Source organism: Squalius cephalus, assembly GCF_949319135.1.
Source record: "Squalius cephalus genome assembly, chromosome: 5".
Lineage (NCBI taxonomy): Eukaryota > Metazoa > Chordata > Actinopteri > Cypriniformes > Leuciscidae > Squalius > Squalius cephalus.
This window is the reverse complement of record NC_137126.1, coordinates 27154777-27173851: the sequence shown is the minus strand read 5'-3', so window position 1 is coordinate 27173851 and position 19075 is coordinate 27154777. Positions and strand designations below refer to the sequence as shown.

Sequence of the window (19075 nt, the reverse complement as noted above, 5' to 3'; positions counted from 1 at the left end):
ATGCTGACAAAACTTTTTTTAAATAAAAGTTGCTGATAATTTCTGGATTTGAAATAGGCTACAAATAGTGAGTATGTTTTTGTGGTACAGCCGCGGATCAGTTACGCACTGCAAACGCATCATATGTGAAAGCACCGCAACCGCACTGCACACGGAGTACTATGTGTGAAACGGACGTTACACTGCAAACACGCGCTTTTGCACCTCCTGCTGGTGAGATAGACTAACAGCAGATGGAGAGTATACTCAGCAATCTACTGCTTTTCCTGCAGTTCCTGGATGTCAACGTAGAATTTTCTGTCGAATTTGAACCACTGAATTTGTGGAAGCAAATTTGCAAAGCGAAATAAAATGGACCAAAAATTGTCTGTTGAATATTGTAGGTTGTATTTTTAAACAGTTTGACTATTTTCGAAGTGAAATAGGCTATGAAAGGGGAATATGGATTATTGAATTTTTAATAATGAAAATGTGTTTGAAATGTTTTGAATTGAAATATTCACAACTTAAATAGCCTATTCAACCTGAATTTCAGCCCATAAACATGCAAGCCCTAAAAATACAATGCATTAAAATGCAAGCATGGTTAATGCAATGCATATTTTTTTCAAGTAGTGCAATTCAACAGGCTCTTTTGTTTCAAAAACATTTGGCATTATTTTACTTCCATATGGAGCACACGTGTGTTGTGAAACTGATGAAGATGTTTTCTTATTTAATTTGCGGGTGTTTTTTTCTATTTGCATGTGTTTTCTTCAGTTGCTGCGCGTTGTTGAGCTCTCTCGGCCACCGTATTTTCTACCGTCCGTCACAAATAGAGTAACCATGAAAGTGAAAGGACTTTTGCTCTGACAGAGACACAGCCAGCAGGAACAGTAAGTAGACCCGATGCAGTCTGCAACCTAGACACACTGTTAAAATATTTGTTCGTGTTTAGGCCTATCTTTTATATGGCTGTATGTGTGTGAGTGTGTTTATCATTGGGTTTCGTTTCGAGAAGCAAATACAGTGCTAAGTTTAATGACTGAATACCGTGTTAACACAGGCGTCGTATTAAAACTATATTGAGAGCTGAATGCTTTGAAAAATGTTAACGAGTAATATTGGTCTTATTTCATGAATTTGAGTGTTATTTCTGTGTAAAATACATATGATTTCATATTACACGTAGCCTACAGTTTGTTTTATGAAAATGAAAGTGATAAAGGTATTTAAACAGGTTATTTGTAATCTGACATACAGAGGGCAGTAAAGAGCAACACAATACAACAGTCTCACTGAATATAGTTAAAATCATGGTGATGGATACATTGATGATTGAAGCAGATCTAGATACAAATAGTTCTAACTTATTTGTCATAGTGATCAACCAATAAAATGATAAAATGTATTTAAATTTGTTTCAGAGTGACTAAGCAGCACTCGGATAATCAGTACAAAAGAGTTTGCTTAAGAGGAAAAAAAATATGTACCTACTAAATGAACTTACTGGAGGTAAGATTTTGGATTATTAAATTAGCATAAAGTAATAAAGTAAGCATTATAGGGAAAACATTATTCATAAGACTTCATAAGATTGTTGTGATTTTTTGTTCTTCATAATTTTTTGTCTTATCTAATTACCTGTCACAAAATACTATAACCTTGAATTGAAACCTGAAGTTCATATTCCAAAAATGCACAACAAAAATCAACAAACTCTGTTCTCCATCTTAAAGGAAAATACTTTATAATTGAGACGGGCAAGTCTTACAATTCACGGGAGCATATTTTACATCGACTCCTTCAACAAAGACCTGGTTTGAAGGAGGTGCACAGTGTGAACGAGTGCGATGTGATTTTGGTTTTCTGCACCATTTTTTCACGGGCAGGAACAGACATTGATGCTGCACTGAATGAACTTAATTCCTGTTCAGGTAACTTCAAGATTTAAGCACCAGACAAAGACTTAGATATGAATGAATGTAAGTACAAATACTATTTACACATTTATCTTATTGTGTCTATTTGAAACAGCCTCCAAACCAGCTATTTTCATAGTGCTTCATCACACATTTGAGTCAGAGAAGATCATACCAGACAGCAGCAGATATGTGACCAGGGAGAATACACTCACTGTGGACTGTCTGGTCAATGAAGATTTGGGTTTGTTGAAATGCAACAGGAATGAAGAGGCGCTGACCAAAATTGTTCATCTTTTTAAGCCTCAGGTTTACCTCTTTGAGTTTATTTTTAATTCATTAATTTGTTAAAACTAATTATGCAGGCATTAAATAAATTAATAATAATAATAATTAACTATAATGTAGGAGAAATGTGGGCAGAACAGTAACTAAAATACAGAGTTCAGAGAGCACCTTTTCCCCCAGACTTGCTTGAGCAATATTTAGTACCTGTCGAAAGAGGAAGTTTCAGACAATATCAGCATAAACCCTTAATTTTTGATGTCCTTGCAATGAAAAGGGACAACACAAATTAATACGGCCATTCTTATGTACTCAAAATATATACTCAAAAACTCAAAAATTGATCTGCAATATTTTTTAATTGATAATTCAAAGTTGTCTGTTTGCAGAGATTGAATTGACATTTTTGGATTACAAATTTGTAAAGAATATTTATTTGTATTTTTCACATGTTATTATTGTGTGTTCTAAATGTTAAAAACATTTTATTTAATAATAATATATGCTGTTTTCTCTTTAGAAACAATGGAATTGTTATCCATTCATCATCATCATCTCGATTTCCTTTTGTCTTATTCTGTGGTACTCTGTGAGTAACTCTCAACAAGCATGAGTAGAGGATGACTGAATTTTTATTTGGGATGCACTATCCCAATATATCTATTTAATATAGACCTGTTTCGTTCATATTATTGTCTATGCACTTTTTTTTCTCTTAATATAGAAGACAAAATGAGTGATTAAGATGAAGAAAAAGATGCTTAATAAATCTGAATTAAATTTGAGGGCTGGTGAGTATCAGATGAGATAATTTGGGTCAACTGGTCACCTTTTCATTTGCAACAATTTACTGAATTCAAGTTCTGCATTTTTTCCCCACAGATAAGATGGCATGAAACACAAACAGATGAAGAGAAAGATCAATTTAATCAGGAACCGTGGATTTATTAAATGACAGGAGATATTGTTATTCATTATCATAGCCACATTAACAAAATTAAATTATAATAAGCTGTGAAATGTGTTAAGCTTCTGTGATTTAGATGCATGCAAATAGATAATTGCTTTATATCCATTAGATGAACATTAAATCGACAAGTTCAGTGTTACTACAATTGAATTACCGTTTCATTGTACTTGTAAGAGGCTTTAAACTATAACATAACAGTTTACTGTTTTTTTGTAGGGGATTATTTAAGAATTTTTCTGTTTTCCCTGTTCTGGTTTGCCTGTGTTCCCTAGTTAGTTTCCTTGGTTGTTAATAAGTTATACACATCTGTTTCTGTTCAGTTGATTACTCTCCCTTGTATTTAAGCCCTAGTTTTCCCTTGTTTCATTGTCCGTTACTGTTTATGCTAAGGTTATGAGCTTCTTCCTTGTGATTCGTGTTCCTAGTGGAATTTATTAAAGACTCGTTTGCTGTCCTTTGTGATTGTGCGCTTACTACAGCCTACACAGTGCCTGACATGGATATGTAAATTAAGAAATAAAATGAGTCTTGATTGTGAATGTGTTAGTCTTATTTATTGTCTCCGAATCTATAAAACATTCTACGAAATCTGAACTGTCACATATCAGTTTTGTTCATGGACTCTTATACTGATTTTCATAGTTCTAAGACTGTTGCTTGATCCAAGTGTTTTCTTTTTAGTTGTGTTTGTCAGTTTTTGTTCATACGTAGTGTGGTTTTCTGTTCTGCTGCCTGATATATTGTTCTCCAGAGTATTTCCCTTTGTCAATAATAGACTGACTGTTGGAAATATATCCTCTCCTTCGTCTGATTGTTCACGGCGTGACAGAAAATATATTTTTTGGATGCATATTCCTGTAGTCTTCAAAGAACTATAGGGTTATACAGAAGTAGGCTTATAAGTTTAAATATTTAACCTGCAAGCCTGCAGTGCAGACTAACAAGGGAAAAATAACTGACTTGTTTCAAGGAGCCTAACTTTTCCTTTTCTACATACATTTTTAACATGTGGGTGATTCTATAATTGGAGATACATTTTGCATTTCAAAAAAGTTAAAGAAAAAACTGTTCACTAACAGAAATCCTTTCCAGTATCTTATTGAAAACATATCAAATAATAATAATTCAGAATCACAAGTTAGCCTACTTCCTTTTTTACTTTTAGTGAAAAAAAAAGAAGATTTCTTTATGATATTTTTGTCAACTCTGTTACAGACAAATTAGGCCTTCACCTTTACCTTGGTAACAAAATTTGATGGGAACATAATTGGCAATTTTAAACTTTTTAGCCAAAAACTCCATTTATTAGCATAAATGCTAAGAGCAAATGGCACTGATGAAATGATGATGAAATGGTGATTAAAAGACTTTTAAACAACTCACTGTGTGATCAGGGATAAATTCTGTTTTCCTTTTGATATTGTGGTAACAATTTAGACGTTTTACAAGACGTAATACACTCTTGGTGTAAGAACTTTTTAGATTAAAATATTTTGTGAGAGAGAGCACACATACCTTTCAGGGCTTCAGATCTTATCAGTGAGGGAAAGTGACATAATTTCCTGTATCTTACACATGTTGTGGGAGATAATTCCACCAGTTTAAAGGCAAAGTATAGGTATAACAGAATTGATGCAAGATTTATGAACACACATTTTTATAAGATAAAAGTTATTTTTTAATCAATTTAATATTGTATAATTAGGAAAATGCCTACACAATGATATACATGATGGGAAAAAATACACTGACTATCGGACAACAAGAAATCATGATTTTCAACTATTAGAGGAAACTTTTTACAGAAAATATTATATTGTTATGGCCTGTAACATCTTGTGATCCATGACAATGAGTAACAAATTATTAAAATAATTACAAATGTAACCATTTGAAAAAAGCAAAAAGAAAATAATGACTTTGGACACCAAATTGTACCTGCAATTATAGAATCACCCATGTATTCTTTCACCATTGGTCTTTTGAGCAATCAGGTTTGGGGTTTTTCAACTCAAAACTATTTTTTTTTTTAATCCTGTAAATATTTTATATTCGTAGGCAGAGATTTACAACCTCTACTATCATATCAGGGGGCCTCAGGATTTGTTCATTGTACAAGGTTCCTGCAAGCTGATCAAACATAAAGACTGCACTGTAAAAAAAATTCTAACCTCCCCAACAATTATAAAATTACATTTACAGATTTTCACTTGGGCCAAGTGAAAAATTTAGATGTGACCAGTCACTAGAAAATTTTGAGTTAGGGAGGTTAGAAATTTTTTACAGTGTGATTTAATTTTTCTGTAACACGTTAATATTTTTTTACAACTTATACAACTATGCAGGTAAATAAATAAAAGAAATAATAATTTTACAGAAAATAACTGATTTTTTGACGATCATTTTCTTTGATTTTAAATTGTACTCAAAACTCTGTACAATTACAAATAATATCTGTAAATTAAAAATTCAGCTGTTATTTTAGGTATTGTGACATTAATGACAAATTCCAGTAATTCACATTTTTTATACAGAAAATTTACTGTATTTTTCATACAGATTTTTTCCTGTTTTCTTAAATTACTTAACAATGTATGTAAAATTACAAATATAATCTGTAATTAAACAGTAACAAAACAGTTAAATGATAAAACAGTCAAATGACTGGCAGACCCCCCCCCCCAAAAAAAAAAAAAAAAAAAACTGTAACATTAAGGTAAAACATCCTAAATTAAATTTTGAGGTATTTCCTGAATTATCCTGATCATATACCTTCATTGTAAAAAAAAAAAAAAAAAAAAATCATAAAAAAGGGTCAAATGACTGGCAGCTATGGCTGCCAAACAACGAACATAAAATAAATATGCTAATTTAAATAAAGTGCAAAAAACTTCAACAGAAATTTGATGTCACCATGACTGAGACCAGTATTTGCTTTAGTTAGGCCCATGAGCCTTGGGTTTTTAACATTATTTTTCTCTGGCTGCTTTAACAGTGTTTTTGATACACATTTATTATGGCAATAAATGCAGGAGAAAATTTCATTAAATGATGTCACTTATTGGTGATGTTATAGTCATTATATGGTCATCACTTGATTCACTGACCTTGAGTCAAATCTCTGAATATATTAGTTAAATAATATACAGAGAGACTTTAGTTTTATATGTCATAATCTTTCACATCACCCTTATAATATTGTGGCGTCAGTATTATAACAATCTGATATTCTGAAATGTAAAAAATAAAAAATAAAAAAAATAATATATATATATATACAGTATATATATATACAGTATATATATATATATATATATATATATATATATATATATATATATATATATATATATATATATATATATATATATATATATATATATATCATGCAGAAAATGTTTTAAGCTGGTATTTTTTTAGGAGATTAGAGACATGAAGAATCAACATATGAATCTCAACAATGGTGACAATCAACAAAGCTTTTTTGTGACTTTAGTAGTTTGTATTGTCGAGTTCAGCTTTGATCAGAATTTTTTTTCCTTGTCACCATTGTTGCGATTCATACGCTGATTCTTGATGTCTGTGTAAGATCCTGTCAAAACACTTTCTGTATAATGACTTCATAAAATCTGAGTATCATAACACTGTAGGATTTTCTGCACCAGTATTGGCATGCAAAATTAACAACTAATATTTAACAACTTAAACAAATTTTACATTTCAGGTGATATAAATGACTCATCACTGAAAGTGACCAAGATCATCTGATCTGAGTTTCTCTTGGATTCTTACCATAACAAACATGTATCAGAGAGACACAGTTAAAGCAGCCAGAGAAAAACTAAAATTAAAAACTGAAGGGTCAAGAGCCCAACTAATGCAAACGCTGATCACCAAAATGGTGACATCAAACTTTATTATTTTCAATAAAACATCAACTTCTAAACCTGTTAATTCTCAATAAGAATGTTAGTATGAAAGAAATAAAGTCTGGATTGCAATAAGTGAAGATGCAGATCTTGAGAGATCTGTTAGTGTTTAATGTTTTGTTAGGATTTAAAGTGTTTCTGTATGGTCTGTTTTGTGGGTCACTACTGTGCTGAAGAGTAGAGCCTGTGCTCCAGGATGAGCAAAGAAACATTGATGAAATGCTGCATGTTGCTTTATTTAAAAAGAACTGTGTAGTTGCTGATGCTGTGCGACATATAGTCACAGTAAATCATGCATGTAGTTCACTGCAAGAGAACTGTACGTTTTTTAGTAAAAAAATTCAAGAAATATATGTGAAATAAATGTGTTTTCTGTAAAACATTTAAGGAAAATTTCTGTTAAGTTTTTTGCACTTTATTTAAATTAGGATACTTTATTTTTGCGGTTTTTGTTTGGCTGCCGTAGCTGACAGTCATTGACGTTTTTTTTTAAATAATTTATTTTTTACAGTGCATGTAATAGAAAGCTATGGCTGGGTGGTAATTGTTACCTTAAAGAGGGATTTCTTCCAGATTTAACCTATAAAAACAAATTTTGTTGGTATAAATGAATGTATATAATATAGGTTGGTTCATAATATTTTTGATGTGAATAAAGCCACTTAATTTAGATGTAACTATAAGCTTACCACTTTTTTCACTGGGCTATATTTGTATAAAACATTAACAAAATGTTAATAAACTGTCATTATGTACATGTTACATTTTCAAATGTCTTCTCCCCGGGAAAGATGCAGATTGGAAAACTTTACAATAATCTTTTCTCATATGAAGAATAAAGGCTTCGAAAAATAATATATATATTTTTTTAAATATTTAATTAATAAATTTTATTCATATTCTTAGATGAAGTCAATGCAAATATAGATATCGTGCAGCCATCTTGACTTTTCTTTCCTGTCATCCAATCCTATCCCAATACAGAGCAACAATGAAAGTGAAAGGACTTTTGCTCTGACAGAGACACAGCCAGCAGGAACGGTAAGTAGACCCGATGCAGTCTGCAACCTAGACAAAAATATGACAAACATTGCTTGTCTTTTATATGGCTATATATATATATGTGTGTGTGTGTGTGTGTGTGTGTGTGTAAGAGTATTTATCAGTGTTTTTGAGAAGCATAAATGTAGTGCTAAGTTTAATTATTGAAAACCGTGTTACAGACCGTTACAACACAGACGTTAGGCTATATTAAAACTATTGAGAGCTGAAAGCTTTGAAAACGGTTAACGAGTAAAACTGGTCTTATTACAAGATTTTGAGCATGTTATTTCTTTGTAAAATACATATGATTTCATGTTACAGGTCGTGAGCTTAGAATTATAAGGTTCTATCTCCGTTTAGGGTAGTTCTGAGATATTGAGCATCAAAGTTTTTACATCCCAGCTGGCAATGGAGAGATGGAACCTTTTTATTTTATTAATAACTACTAACAAAATATGTTTTTACAAAAATAACACCACACAGGCATTAATAAACACCTAATGGATCAGATTATGTCAAAAACTCAATTTCGACCAAAAGTGGAGATAGAACCTTATAATTCTAAGCTCACGAGGTGTTGCAAGCCAATTCGGTTGTATTTTTGAAGAGAATGAAACTGAAAACGATAAAACTGGTTGTTAAATTTTAATATAGGCTAATAAAAGAGGGCAGCAAGGAGCAGCAGGAGACAACAGTCTGACTCACTGATTTACTGTATTTAAGAATGAATTTTCTAATCGGTTCATTAATTCATGGCTATTTTGTTGAGAAAGAGCTAAAATATCGCTTTGCATATTATTTATTTTGCTTTTTCTTAATAGTAATTATTAATCAACATGTTTTTTTTTCTGTCTTGAGGGAAGTATATGCAAGACCATTAGCTCCAAATACTGTTGTTTGATTTAGGCAGCTACAGGAAACTACCAGTTTCCTGAGCAGGAGTGGCGTCTGATGTTTGGAACTGGATAGTATCATTTGTTGGCTGACAGTGTTATAGTAGTCAGTAGAGGTTAGCAGCATAGACCCTTAGGCCTGTTTTCACACAGGGTTTAGATTAAGCCAGGATTAGGCCTGAGTTAAATGAGTTTTTTAAAATGTGCCTTAGGAAAAAAAAACATTACTGGTGTGCATCTTGAGACAAAACGATGTCACTGACATTTTAATGTTTAATTGCTTTCGAGTAACCTTGACCTAGTTATGTTTAGGATAGGGTTATAGTTAGGGTGTGGTTGGACCTTCTAGATCCACCCATTATGTCCAGTTAGGGGGAGCTGGACTTCAAGCTCCACCCATTGTCACTGCAGTGAGCAGCCTCTCAAAAGGCTCATTTGAGATGCGCCTCGCCTGAAATTTAGACAAACATATAGGTGGTGAAATAAATGCGGGCAAGACGGACGGTTCTCACTTCTCATAGTAGACCAGACACCTATAAGATCAAAGGCGGATATCATGTGATTCATACTCATGGGCTGTGTTGCTAATGACCATGCATGATGTTCTGCTTATATGAAAACAAATATGATGAACAAGACACCCAAAGTAGCCTACTTATGTAATTCCACCCGAAAGACTTGTTTCCATTCATTTTTGATGTAATACTGGCATTTATTTAAGATTTCCTTTTTTAAATTTTTTTTTAATATATATATATATATATATATATATATATATATATATATATATATATATATATATATAATAATAACAATCAACAATCACATATTCCATAGAGAAAACACACTGTCAGAGAGTTTGGGAATATTCATACAGAATTTATACACATAAAAACATGATATCAGAGTTTCAAAATTAAACATTTTAGAAGAGGTTGTTTAAACAATTAGCATTAATCTGTCATTTATAATGGCATTCATAAATACAAATAAACAGGTATTAAGCAAGGCACGTATCAGTTTAAATAAATAAATAGTAACAAAAAAGTACAGAAATACAGAAAAATAAGGTTTCGTCTTCATACAAATTTGCCCAGAATCAACATTACATTAATAAAAAAATATTCTTTTTATCTTTCTTTTAATTCTTTTAATAGTCTTTTTATCATCATTCCAAACATTTTAATGCTTTGATTTAATTTTGATCACTGTACACACATTTAGCAAAATTAATCACCAAACATTTCTAATCTGTTTTGATTATAATTGCTCAGATTACCTTATGAAAAGTGTAAAATCAAACAATCAAGTGATAATCATAAGTGAACTTAAATTTGTTTCAGGGTGAGACTAAACAACACTCAGAAGAAGTACAAAAGACTGATTGTGTAAGACAAAGAAGGAGAAGAGAGAAAATGGTCCAAGTACTTTGTCAGAATGAAATTGATCCTGAGATCAATGTCACTGCAATCATTGAAGGTAAGATTTTGGATTATTAAAACATTTTCTCAGTCGCTTTGGTACATTTATCAAATCATGACAAAGGCTGCATTTTATCTGTATGGCGTAAATCAATTTCAACAGTACAAAGTTACACATCTGTATCTGGGTTATTGATTGCAAGAGATTGGACAGGATTCAAATTTACTCTTTTATAGTTGGTCTGTCAACAAATTACAGTATAATGTCACTGCGGAACAGAAAGTAAAATGACAACACATGAACAGTACAAATGGATATAAAATTAGAAAGACAAACAGGAAGGAAACACCCCTCGGGCAGAACTACATGCAACACTGTGGGGAATGACAGTGCAGACTTGATACACCTCCTCTTGTCCCGATCTGTTGGGCCACAGATTCTGTTCCACATCACAATGGATATTTTCCATTGATGTTTTAGTGGGTAAGACTTTTCAACAAAGAACCAGTACAAAAAGAATGAGAAAATGCTTTTATAATGTGCTTAAGTGACTAGAGTTGTGATCAGTTGTGATCTGAGAAATGTACCAAAGCGACTGAGAAAAACTGTAAATTACTTAAGTGGTCTAAAGCCGGTGCACACTGTACGATTTACAATAGTCCAATACGACTGTGGCCTGTCAGGCTGTATGAACATGATCCCCGCTGTAAGCCATGTCACACTGTAGGATCTCAGATGTCATTAATGTCAGACTGTACGCCAGTCAAGACGCGTTAAAAACGGACACACGCAAGAAGACTCGTCTGGAGTTTTACATTATCAATCCGTGACTCGTTCGGTGAATGTGAACGGCATTACATGCAGGATTGAAATGGGGGCTAGCAAACAAAAACAATCTCTATAAGCGTTAATTTTGATTATGGCTTGTCTTGAAAAGAAAAAAGAAAAATGATTTGATTTGATGGTTGTCGTAGAAGTCATACTACAGGACTGTGTCTCAAAATTTCTAACAGAATTTCGTAGGAGGTAAAATTTGATCGCAACAGTCATTAATCATCTGTTGGCAAACATGTAAAACTAGCAACAAAGACTTTATATGTAGAAAGATGGTGCACTCAAATTACTATGAATGGGAGAAAGTGCAATGCACAATATGGCGGAATAAGTCACACCTTCTAAATAAAAGAGCCTATTCCGTTAGAAGCTCTGGTTGCAATAATAAACAGTCAATGTTCTGAGACACAGGCTTAGGACTGCACATGCGCAATGGCTGGTCTGGCCTGAAAAATAAGCTTTTTAACGCTATTTTAATGTGAGAACCTATATTCATGAGACAGTCTTTGTCAGATTTAATTGGTGATTACAAATATGAAATTTAATTGTAAACTTGGTGAACGGCTTTGGAGAATTTGATGTTTCCCCGTTCAAATAGATGGGAGCTGCACTTTCATGACTGAATAGTTGCCTGAGAGGCGTTTCAAAGATGGCTGCTGACTTAAATGACTTTGCTAGCAATCAAAGACTTCAGATTTTGGCCTAGGATCACAGGAATCTTTTAGGATTCTCAACATTTGTCTCAGATGGCCAAAATCCTTCAGTGTGAACCCGGCTTAAAGCACATCTTAAGATTCTATGGGCCAGATTTACTAAACAAGGCAAATTAGCATTAGAGCACAATTCCAAAATAGGGTTTACTTTGTGCTGGAGCAAGCTGTTAGTAAATCTGGCCCTATTCTTCCTAATTAGTAATTGCCGTATCTAATGGAAAAAAATTCTGTTTCAACATCAGTGAAGTTTCATATTATAAACAATCACAAAAAAGACTCTTTGCTAAGATTGGAAACTAACAAAATCTGTTCTTCATCTTAAAGGAAAAAACTACTTCATAATTGAGATGGGCAATTCATGCAATTCAAAGAAGATGATTTTAGATAAACTTCTTCAACAAAGACCTGGATTGAAGGAGGTGCGCCGTGTGGGTGACTCTCATGTTATTCTGGTTTTCTGCACCATTTCTTCACGGACAGGAACTGACATTGATGCTGCATTGAAAGAACTTAATTCTTTTTCAGGTAACTTTAAGATTAAGCACCAGTCAAGTACTTATACTTGTAGAAATTGTAGAAAAGTAGAAATACTATGCACACATTTTGAACGTCTTATTTTGCCTTTTTTGAAACAGCCTCCAAACAAGCTATTTTCATAGTGCTTCATCACACATTTGACCCAGAGAAGATCATACCAGACAGCAGCAGATATGTGACCAGGGAGAATACACTCACTGTGGACTGTCTGTTTCATGAAGATTTGGGTTTGTTGAAATGCAACAGGAATGAAGAGTCAATGACCAAAATTGTTCAACGTTTCAAACATCAGGTATCATCATTAAGTTCATTAAGATACTTGTGAAGATTCATAATTTAACAGAAATATGTACACAACAGTCCCACTGCAGTAAACATAGAAATTCACATTGCCCTCGTTTCTGCTTTTTTGTCCTTACACTTATTTTACCTCTAAATATAATAACAGCTGCAATTATTTTGAGTTTTCTCAACTTCAGTAGCTGTAGTTGTGCAAACCAATTTAAAAGTATACTGAATATCAAGAATAGTCACTAGTATTAATAAGTTTCCACTACTGTGTAGCCCTGAAGTTCAATAAACTTAGAAACTACTTTGCAGTTGCATTGGCTGAATACATTTAAACAGAGAAACCTTACCAAAAGGAAAATTCAAATGGTTTTGCAGAACTGATGATCAAACAAATTGAGTATGCACAAAACTTGACTTTATTGACTTTTTTTGTAGACACCACTCTTTCTATGTTATAAGTAATTCAATCAACCTTTACAATTTATAGTCTGACAAAGTTTTTTTTAAACATTGTTTTATCCTGCATTACATCAGGTTTTATGTGCTTGTTTGTTTTGAAATATTTCTACATGGTAGAGCACTCAGGTATTATATATGCATGGCAAATTTAAAGTGATGGTGCTTTTAAAGTTTACAATTAAAAAATGTTGTGTTTGTAGAGATTTATTTGACACCTTGGGTTAAATGTGGACCAGTCAAAATTAGACAATGTTGTGCTATGATATATGTTATGTCTTATGTCATGTAAATTCTAAAAGCTCAAAGTATTGTACTCTAATAATATATGTGCTGTTTCCTCTTCAGGATCAATCAGATGCAGTTCCGTCAATTTGGCAAATTGTATGGCAATGTATTGGCCATGGATGGCAATGGATTATCAATTTAATGGTGAAAAGTTTATGTTGCTGATATGCCTGATTACAGTATACTATTTGTTGGAAACAAAATGTCACTGATAAAATATGTACATTTCACTGATCCATATTGTTCGAAATGAAACTAGTATACATATAAGCATACAGTATAAGTCTGAATTTGTTTGTTACAGAGTGTTGGTGTTGCTGCCATATGTAATTGTTTCAGAGGAGGAGATAGAGTAAGTACAATTCACTGCATATATACATTTCTCCACTATGAATGTTGAGCTTTTAAGAACTTCCTGGACTGTAATAATAAAAATTTCAGGGGAAAAATGGGAATATTGATCAAATATAAATATAAAGTGATCATTTCAGATGCATCCCCTAAAGTTACAAAGTGGCGAACTAAATCTTTAAAGTGCCCCTATGCTATTTTAAAGTTTCCTAATGTTGTTTTGGAGTCTCATACAACAGGTTTACATGCATCAAAGGTAAAAAAAACTGATTAATTTCCTCATAATATACATTTGAACATCACCACATTTTTCAAAGATTCTCAAACGACTCGTCAAATGAATCAGTCTCTCTAAATCCCTCCTTTAACAGCTACTCTGCTCTGATTGGCCAGACAGCTCAGTCTGTTGTGATTGGTTTACCGCGTGCAGCGCATGTCGAAAACAAAAACACCCATTGCCATAACAACGTCAGCTGTCCTGAGGCTTCCTACACAGTAAACTAAATACAATAATGAACAATGACGTCGATTTTACCATATCAATGCAAGCGCGAGTCCGATGATGAAACATTGGAAGAACTAGTTATTCAACCCGAACCTCCATCGCAAGGACGACTCGAGCAGGACGTTTCAGTGATACACTACTCAGTTTGACTAAGCATGTCTATCAACACGTTTGATTATTTTACTTGTACTCAATATATTGCGGTGAACACGAGAAACTGTATCAATAACAGTGCATGTATGCATTGTATACAGTACATTAGCCGAGCTGTAGCGTGAATGACTGTTGTAACATAAACGTTGGTAAAACAAATCTTGCTCCATGATTAATCTTTCCTCAAAGTAGTGAGAATGACAATCTGCATTAATAGACACAGTTATAGGTAATAGTGGTCCACAACTGATTAGCAGAAGTATTTCAGTAAGACAGTGATAACGTGAGTTAGCCAGTTAGCACGAGACCTACACAATATAAAACTCAAAACTAAGTATTTTGAACACCATCTTTCAAGAGCAAGCGGTTTGCCAATCCTGCATTGAACTCTGAGATTTGAGAAGCAGTCGTCAGTGAAATAAAGGGAACACAGCAAAAGTTTAGGATTATACTGCTGTGGTATCATGGTAAAGATGAACTTTAACCACTGATTCTTCACATGCTCGTCCTTGGGCAGTGAAAAAAATCTGGCTTTACCTTCACATTGTAGAGCACTGCGTCTTCCCGACATGATGCTCTCCAGTATCCACAGGAATCAGCTGCCGGTTTGAGGTTTAAGTTTTCCCTGGTGTCTGCGCGCGCAATAAGTGGGCGGGCAATATTCTAATGTTTCGTCTTGATGTCACAACGAAACGGCTTAGTTATGACTCATTTGAAAATCAATTCATTTAATTGACTCAGAGTCGACTCTTACTTTTGAAAGACAACAACTTTATGGTGCACTTTCAGATTTAAAACTTTGCGGGATGTTTTAATTCACTTATGTTTATGTGAATAGCTTATGAGCTATGTTACAATACATGAAAGGTCATTTTCAAAAATCCATAATAGGGGCCCTTTAAGGACACACAGGGTGTCTTCCAGGAATTGTAGAGATAGTGTGAATCCTGTCATTATTGGTCCTTTGACTAAGGACATTGCAGCTACAGTAAGTAGTCAAATTGGGTTTTGGTTACTTACTTGTGACTTTAGAAGATTAAGGTCATATGGACTACTTTTATTGTATTTTTTGATCATAATATCTTGATAGCCCCAGTTCCTTTCACAGCATGGGTATGATTAAATGATGATTGAATTTTCATTTGAGATTAACTATCCCAACAGAACTATTTAATTATAGACTTGTTGTGTTCACATTATTGTTTACATAGTTCTTTAAAACTGTTTTGTCAGAAAAGACAGACTGAGTGATCCTGATGGAGAAAAAAATGCATAAAAAGTAAGAATGAAAAACTGAGGGCTGGTGAGTATCAAATGAGATTATTTGGGTAAGCTGGTGCTCTTTTCCATAGCAAACAACTGAATTCAAATTCTGTATTTTTTCACACAGATGTTGCGAAGATGACACAGAACAGGAAAAAATTAAGTGAATAATCCAATAAAATAAATTAGTAACTGGATAATAATTATCAACTGACATTAAACTATATTAAGCTCTAAAATGTGTTTGGTTAAGTTCTAATGCATGCAAATACATAATTGTTGTGATTAATAGCATGTCTGAACATAAATACTGAGACTTTAGCCCCCAGTTTCACAGACAAGACTTAAGCCTTGTTGTCCCCGACTAAAATGTGTTGAGCTGCCGTAACTGAATGTACTTGCACTCCCATATCTTAAAATATGTCAGTTACATTGTTTTGTCTTAAGATGTTCACAGTAATGTTTTTTTTTTTTAAGTCATGTTAATAAAAGCTATTTAAATGTTCTGTAACTGAATTAAGGCCTAAACTTAAACTTAATTTAAGCCCTGTCTGTGAAACCGGGCCTATAAGTTCACTGGGACGATTAAATTACAGTTGACTTACTTCCACTTTACTTTTAAGTGACATCAACATATCTATAAGTGTTTTTAGGGGCTTAATGTCTTATATAGTGATCCTTGTATTATCATTCATTGACATACATATGTAATTAATGCAATAAAGCAAATCTTGATTGTGAATGTGTTGGTCTCATTTATTGTCTTTTGTCTCAAAAACTATTATGGATTGAGTTAGGCTTGTGTAGGCCTCTATAGGGCTGGCAGGGAAACAGAATGGACAGACGGCCAGTCCATCACAGGGCTATGCATGAATCTATCATCTAGATTGTTTATTTTGAATGCACATTGACATCAGAAGACATATTTTTGTATAAATGTCTGAAGGCCCTATAATTTGATATAAACGCAACCATGTATTTCTGCACTACATAAACACTTATTTTTTGTTTGCCTACTACTGTCTCTTTGCTGATGTTTTTACAAATGGGTATATATATTTTATTAAAATATGGCTGTATGTTGTGGACATGCCCTTCAACAGACTCTTAGCCATCGTCACATGATTGAAATATTTACACCGCTATATAATATTAAGATTATACAAATATGAAGGATCTAAGGATTTTCAATAGCAACGTGTGTGTGTGTGTGTTATAGAGAGAATCCATACAACTGTGATGTGTTTTTTTTTTAATATAATATAATTTTATAATAATTTACAATCATTATTCATTCATGTAGTTTTAATTTGATTTATCATTTATTCATAATTTTATTATTATCATTCATATATGTCATTTTCCATTGTTTTTGCAGTCGTATAATAACATTTGTTGGATTTGGTAGATGAAGTTTGAGCACTAAAACATCCAGACAAAGTTTAAGCATTGAAACACACGATTATTCAATAAACTCTTTTTATTAGCACCACTTGGTCTCCTGCTTCTGCTCTTGCCTGGCTTTCTCAGTCAAACTCTCAGGCTGTTAGAAGACTGATATCTTCTGGCAGGGATTAAATGAGGCCCCAGATCTATGAGACATGTCGACTGTGTAGGAATGTGATGTTGTTTGAGTTTTACATGGGAGTCAAAAATGACAGAAAAATTCACTCAGTTTCCTCTCAGGTAATGCACTGCTATAGTGCAAAGATTTCCACAGTGTCTGTTCTATGAGGATGAATTCCTGAAGAAGTGTGTGAAGAATAATGAGGCTCTGGACAGAATTTTTCAATGGCCACAGGTATCCAGATCTTCAGGATAATGGTACTGTTTTATGTTTTTCAAGTTAACAATTTAGAGTAAATACACAAACGTGTCAATATTATGACATTTGATAACCAATGTGGATAAACAAGTCTAACCAAGACTTATCATACTGTGGCACAAATCTCTGTATTCAATGCAAAACATACTGGTGTGAAGCTTCCAAGCTCTTCAGCATGGAAGATAGTTCTGGTAAAGTAAACTGCAACTCCGTTAATTGATCTAAAGCATTCATGTTCTGAAAAAAGAAGAAGAAAAACACTTAGCCTATGTAGCATTTTGTGACACAAAATGACATGTAGGGCTATCTTCCAGTGTTTTTATTTTTTATTTTGTTTTTTTTAATGTTTTCATATACTGTGCAGGGAGTAAATGGAAAAAGAAATTCAACAATGGCAAAAGCATTACAGTATCTGCCATAATTTTCAAAGAGGATGAAGGTGAAAAGGACAGCAAATTATCTAAATTCATAGGACTATGAAGGGGGTGGATTGGAATCCACTGCTGCTTCAATGTATATGTAATGAGTGATTATAATCAAGGTATTAATCAATATTTTTCTTTCTAAATATCACATGAGTTGAATTACTTCTCTGGAGATTTTATTTTGTTATTGAAGTTTCCAGTGATTACTGAAATGTTCTTTTTATGTATTCTCTAATGTATTTGATATCTGAATGCAGTAACAGTGCTTGCTTATTTAGCCCGGCTGTCAGAAATGAAATAGGGACGTGTTTTGTGTTTGAGAAAGGTCTTCAACGTGTTAAAACAAATAGGGATCATTGAAGTCTATAGTTTAAGGGACCATTTCTCAAATAAAGTCTTATTTAGACTAAAGTTTCCTATCCTTAAGAGAAAGAACTTGATTATCTTATCTTGATGTTTTGAGACGAGACTCCTGTTTATAGTTAGAGCCTGGCCAAATCCAACCTTGGAACCGTGTCGGTGTGTGTGTTAGTCTTCTTGGTTACAGGTTAAGGAACCACTGTCATTGTTGGAGATTGAATGAGTTGTTGTTCGAGACATGCTGGCACCCAGCAACCCAAATCTGAGAACTGGAAGGTCACGATGTGCCTAACTTCAGAGTCTGAGTGTCAGCTGCATAATCAGATGGAGATATGCTTCTGTATATGTGTGGAAAATTACTAAACTTGTTACTCTCCTCGAGTTTTAATAAAGGCTCAAGTCGTTCCTGGGTTTCAACGGGCATTTATTTGGTGACAGAATCTTCAAACATGTCTTGACATGTTCCTTTATTGACATATATTGCCATATTGCCGTCAGAACTGGTATAAATAAAACACAGAAAGCATAAATTATCCTTAAATTTGTGACATACTTGCAGACAATACTAAACAAAATTACATAAAAAAAATAGACAAAACATACATTTATGCATGTAAAATAATATCTTAA

The 19075-nt window shown here is 33.3% G+C and overlaps 1 protein-coding gene across 1 annotated transcript; it reads left to right on the top strand.

The window, feature by feature from the left end:
• Positions 1-807: 807 nt before the first annotated feature.
• On the top strand, positions 808-16575 carry LOC307159129 (uncharacterized protein). Its single transcript, XM_079872343.1, has 13 exons — positions 808-875; positions 1407-1494; positions 1719-1916; positions 2017-2210; positions 2707-2775; positions 8070-8126; positions 10366-10501; positions 12316-12516; positions 12627-12820; positions 13624-13707; positions 13868-13915; positions 15806-15875; positions 15963-16575. Exons 2-12 carry the CDS (start codon positions 1467-1469, stop codon positions 15821-15823), a joined length of 1227 nt encoding a protein of 408 aa, XP_079728469.1. The 5' UTR covers positions 808-875; positions 1407-1466; the 3' UTR covers positions 15824-15875; positions 15963-16575.
• The last annotated feature ends 2500 nt before the right edge of the window (positions 16576-19075 follow it).

Bases quoted from the DNA above. Each gene is read 5' to 3' on its own strand.
- LOC307159129 (XM_079872343.1), top strand. From the start codon at position 1,467: ATGTACCTACTAAATGAACTTACTGGAG. The intron at 8,127-10,365 runs GTAAGTAGACCC...AATTTGTTTCAG, and splicing joins AGACACAGCCAGCAGGAACG to GGTGAGACTAAACAACACTC. The intron at 12,821-13,623 runs GTATCATCATTA...TTTCCTCTTCAG, and splicing joins TTCAACGTTTCAAACATCAG to GATCAATCAGATGCAGTTCC.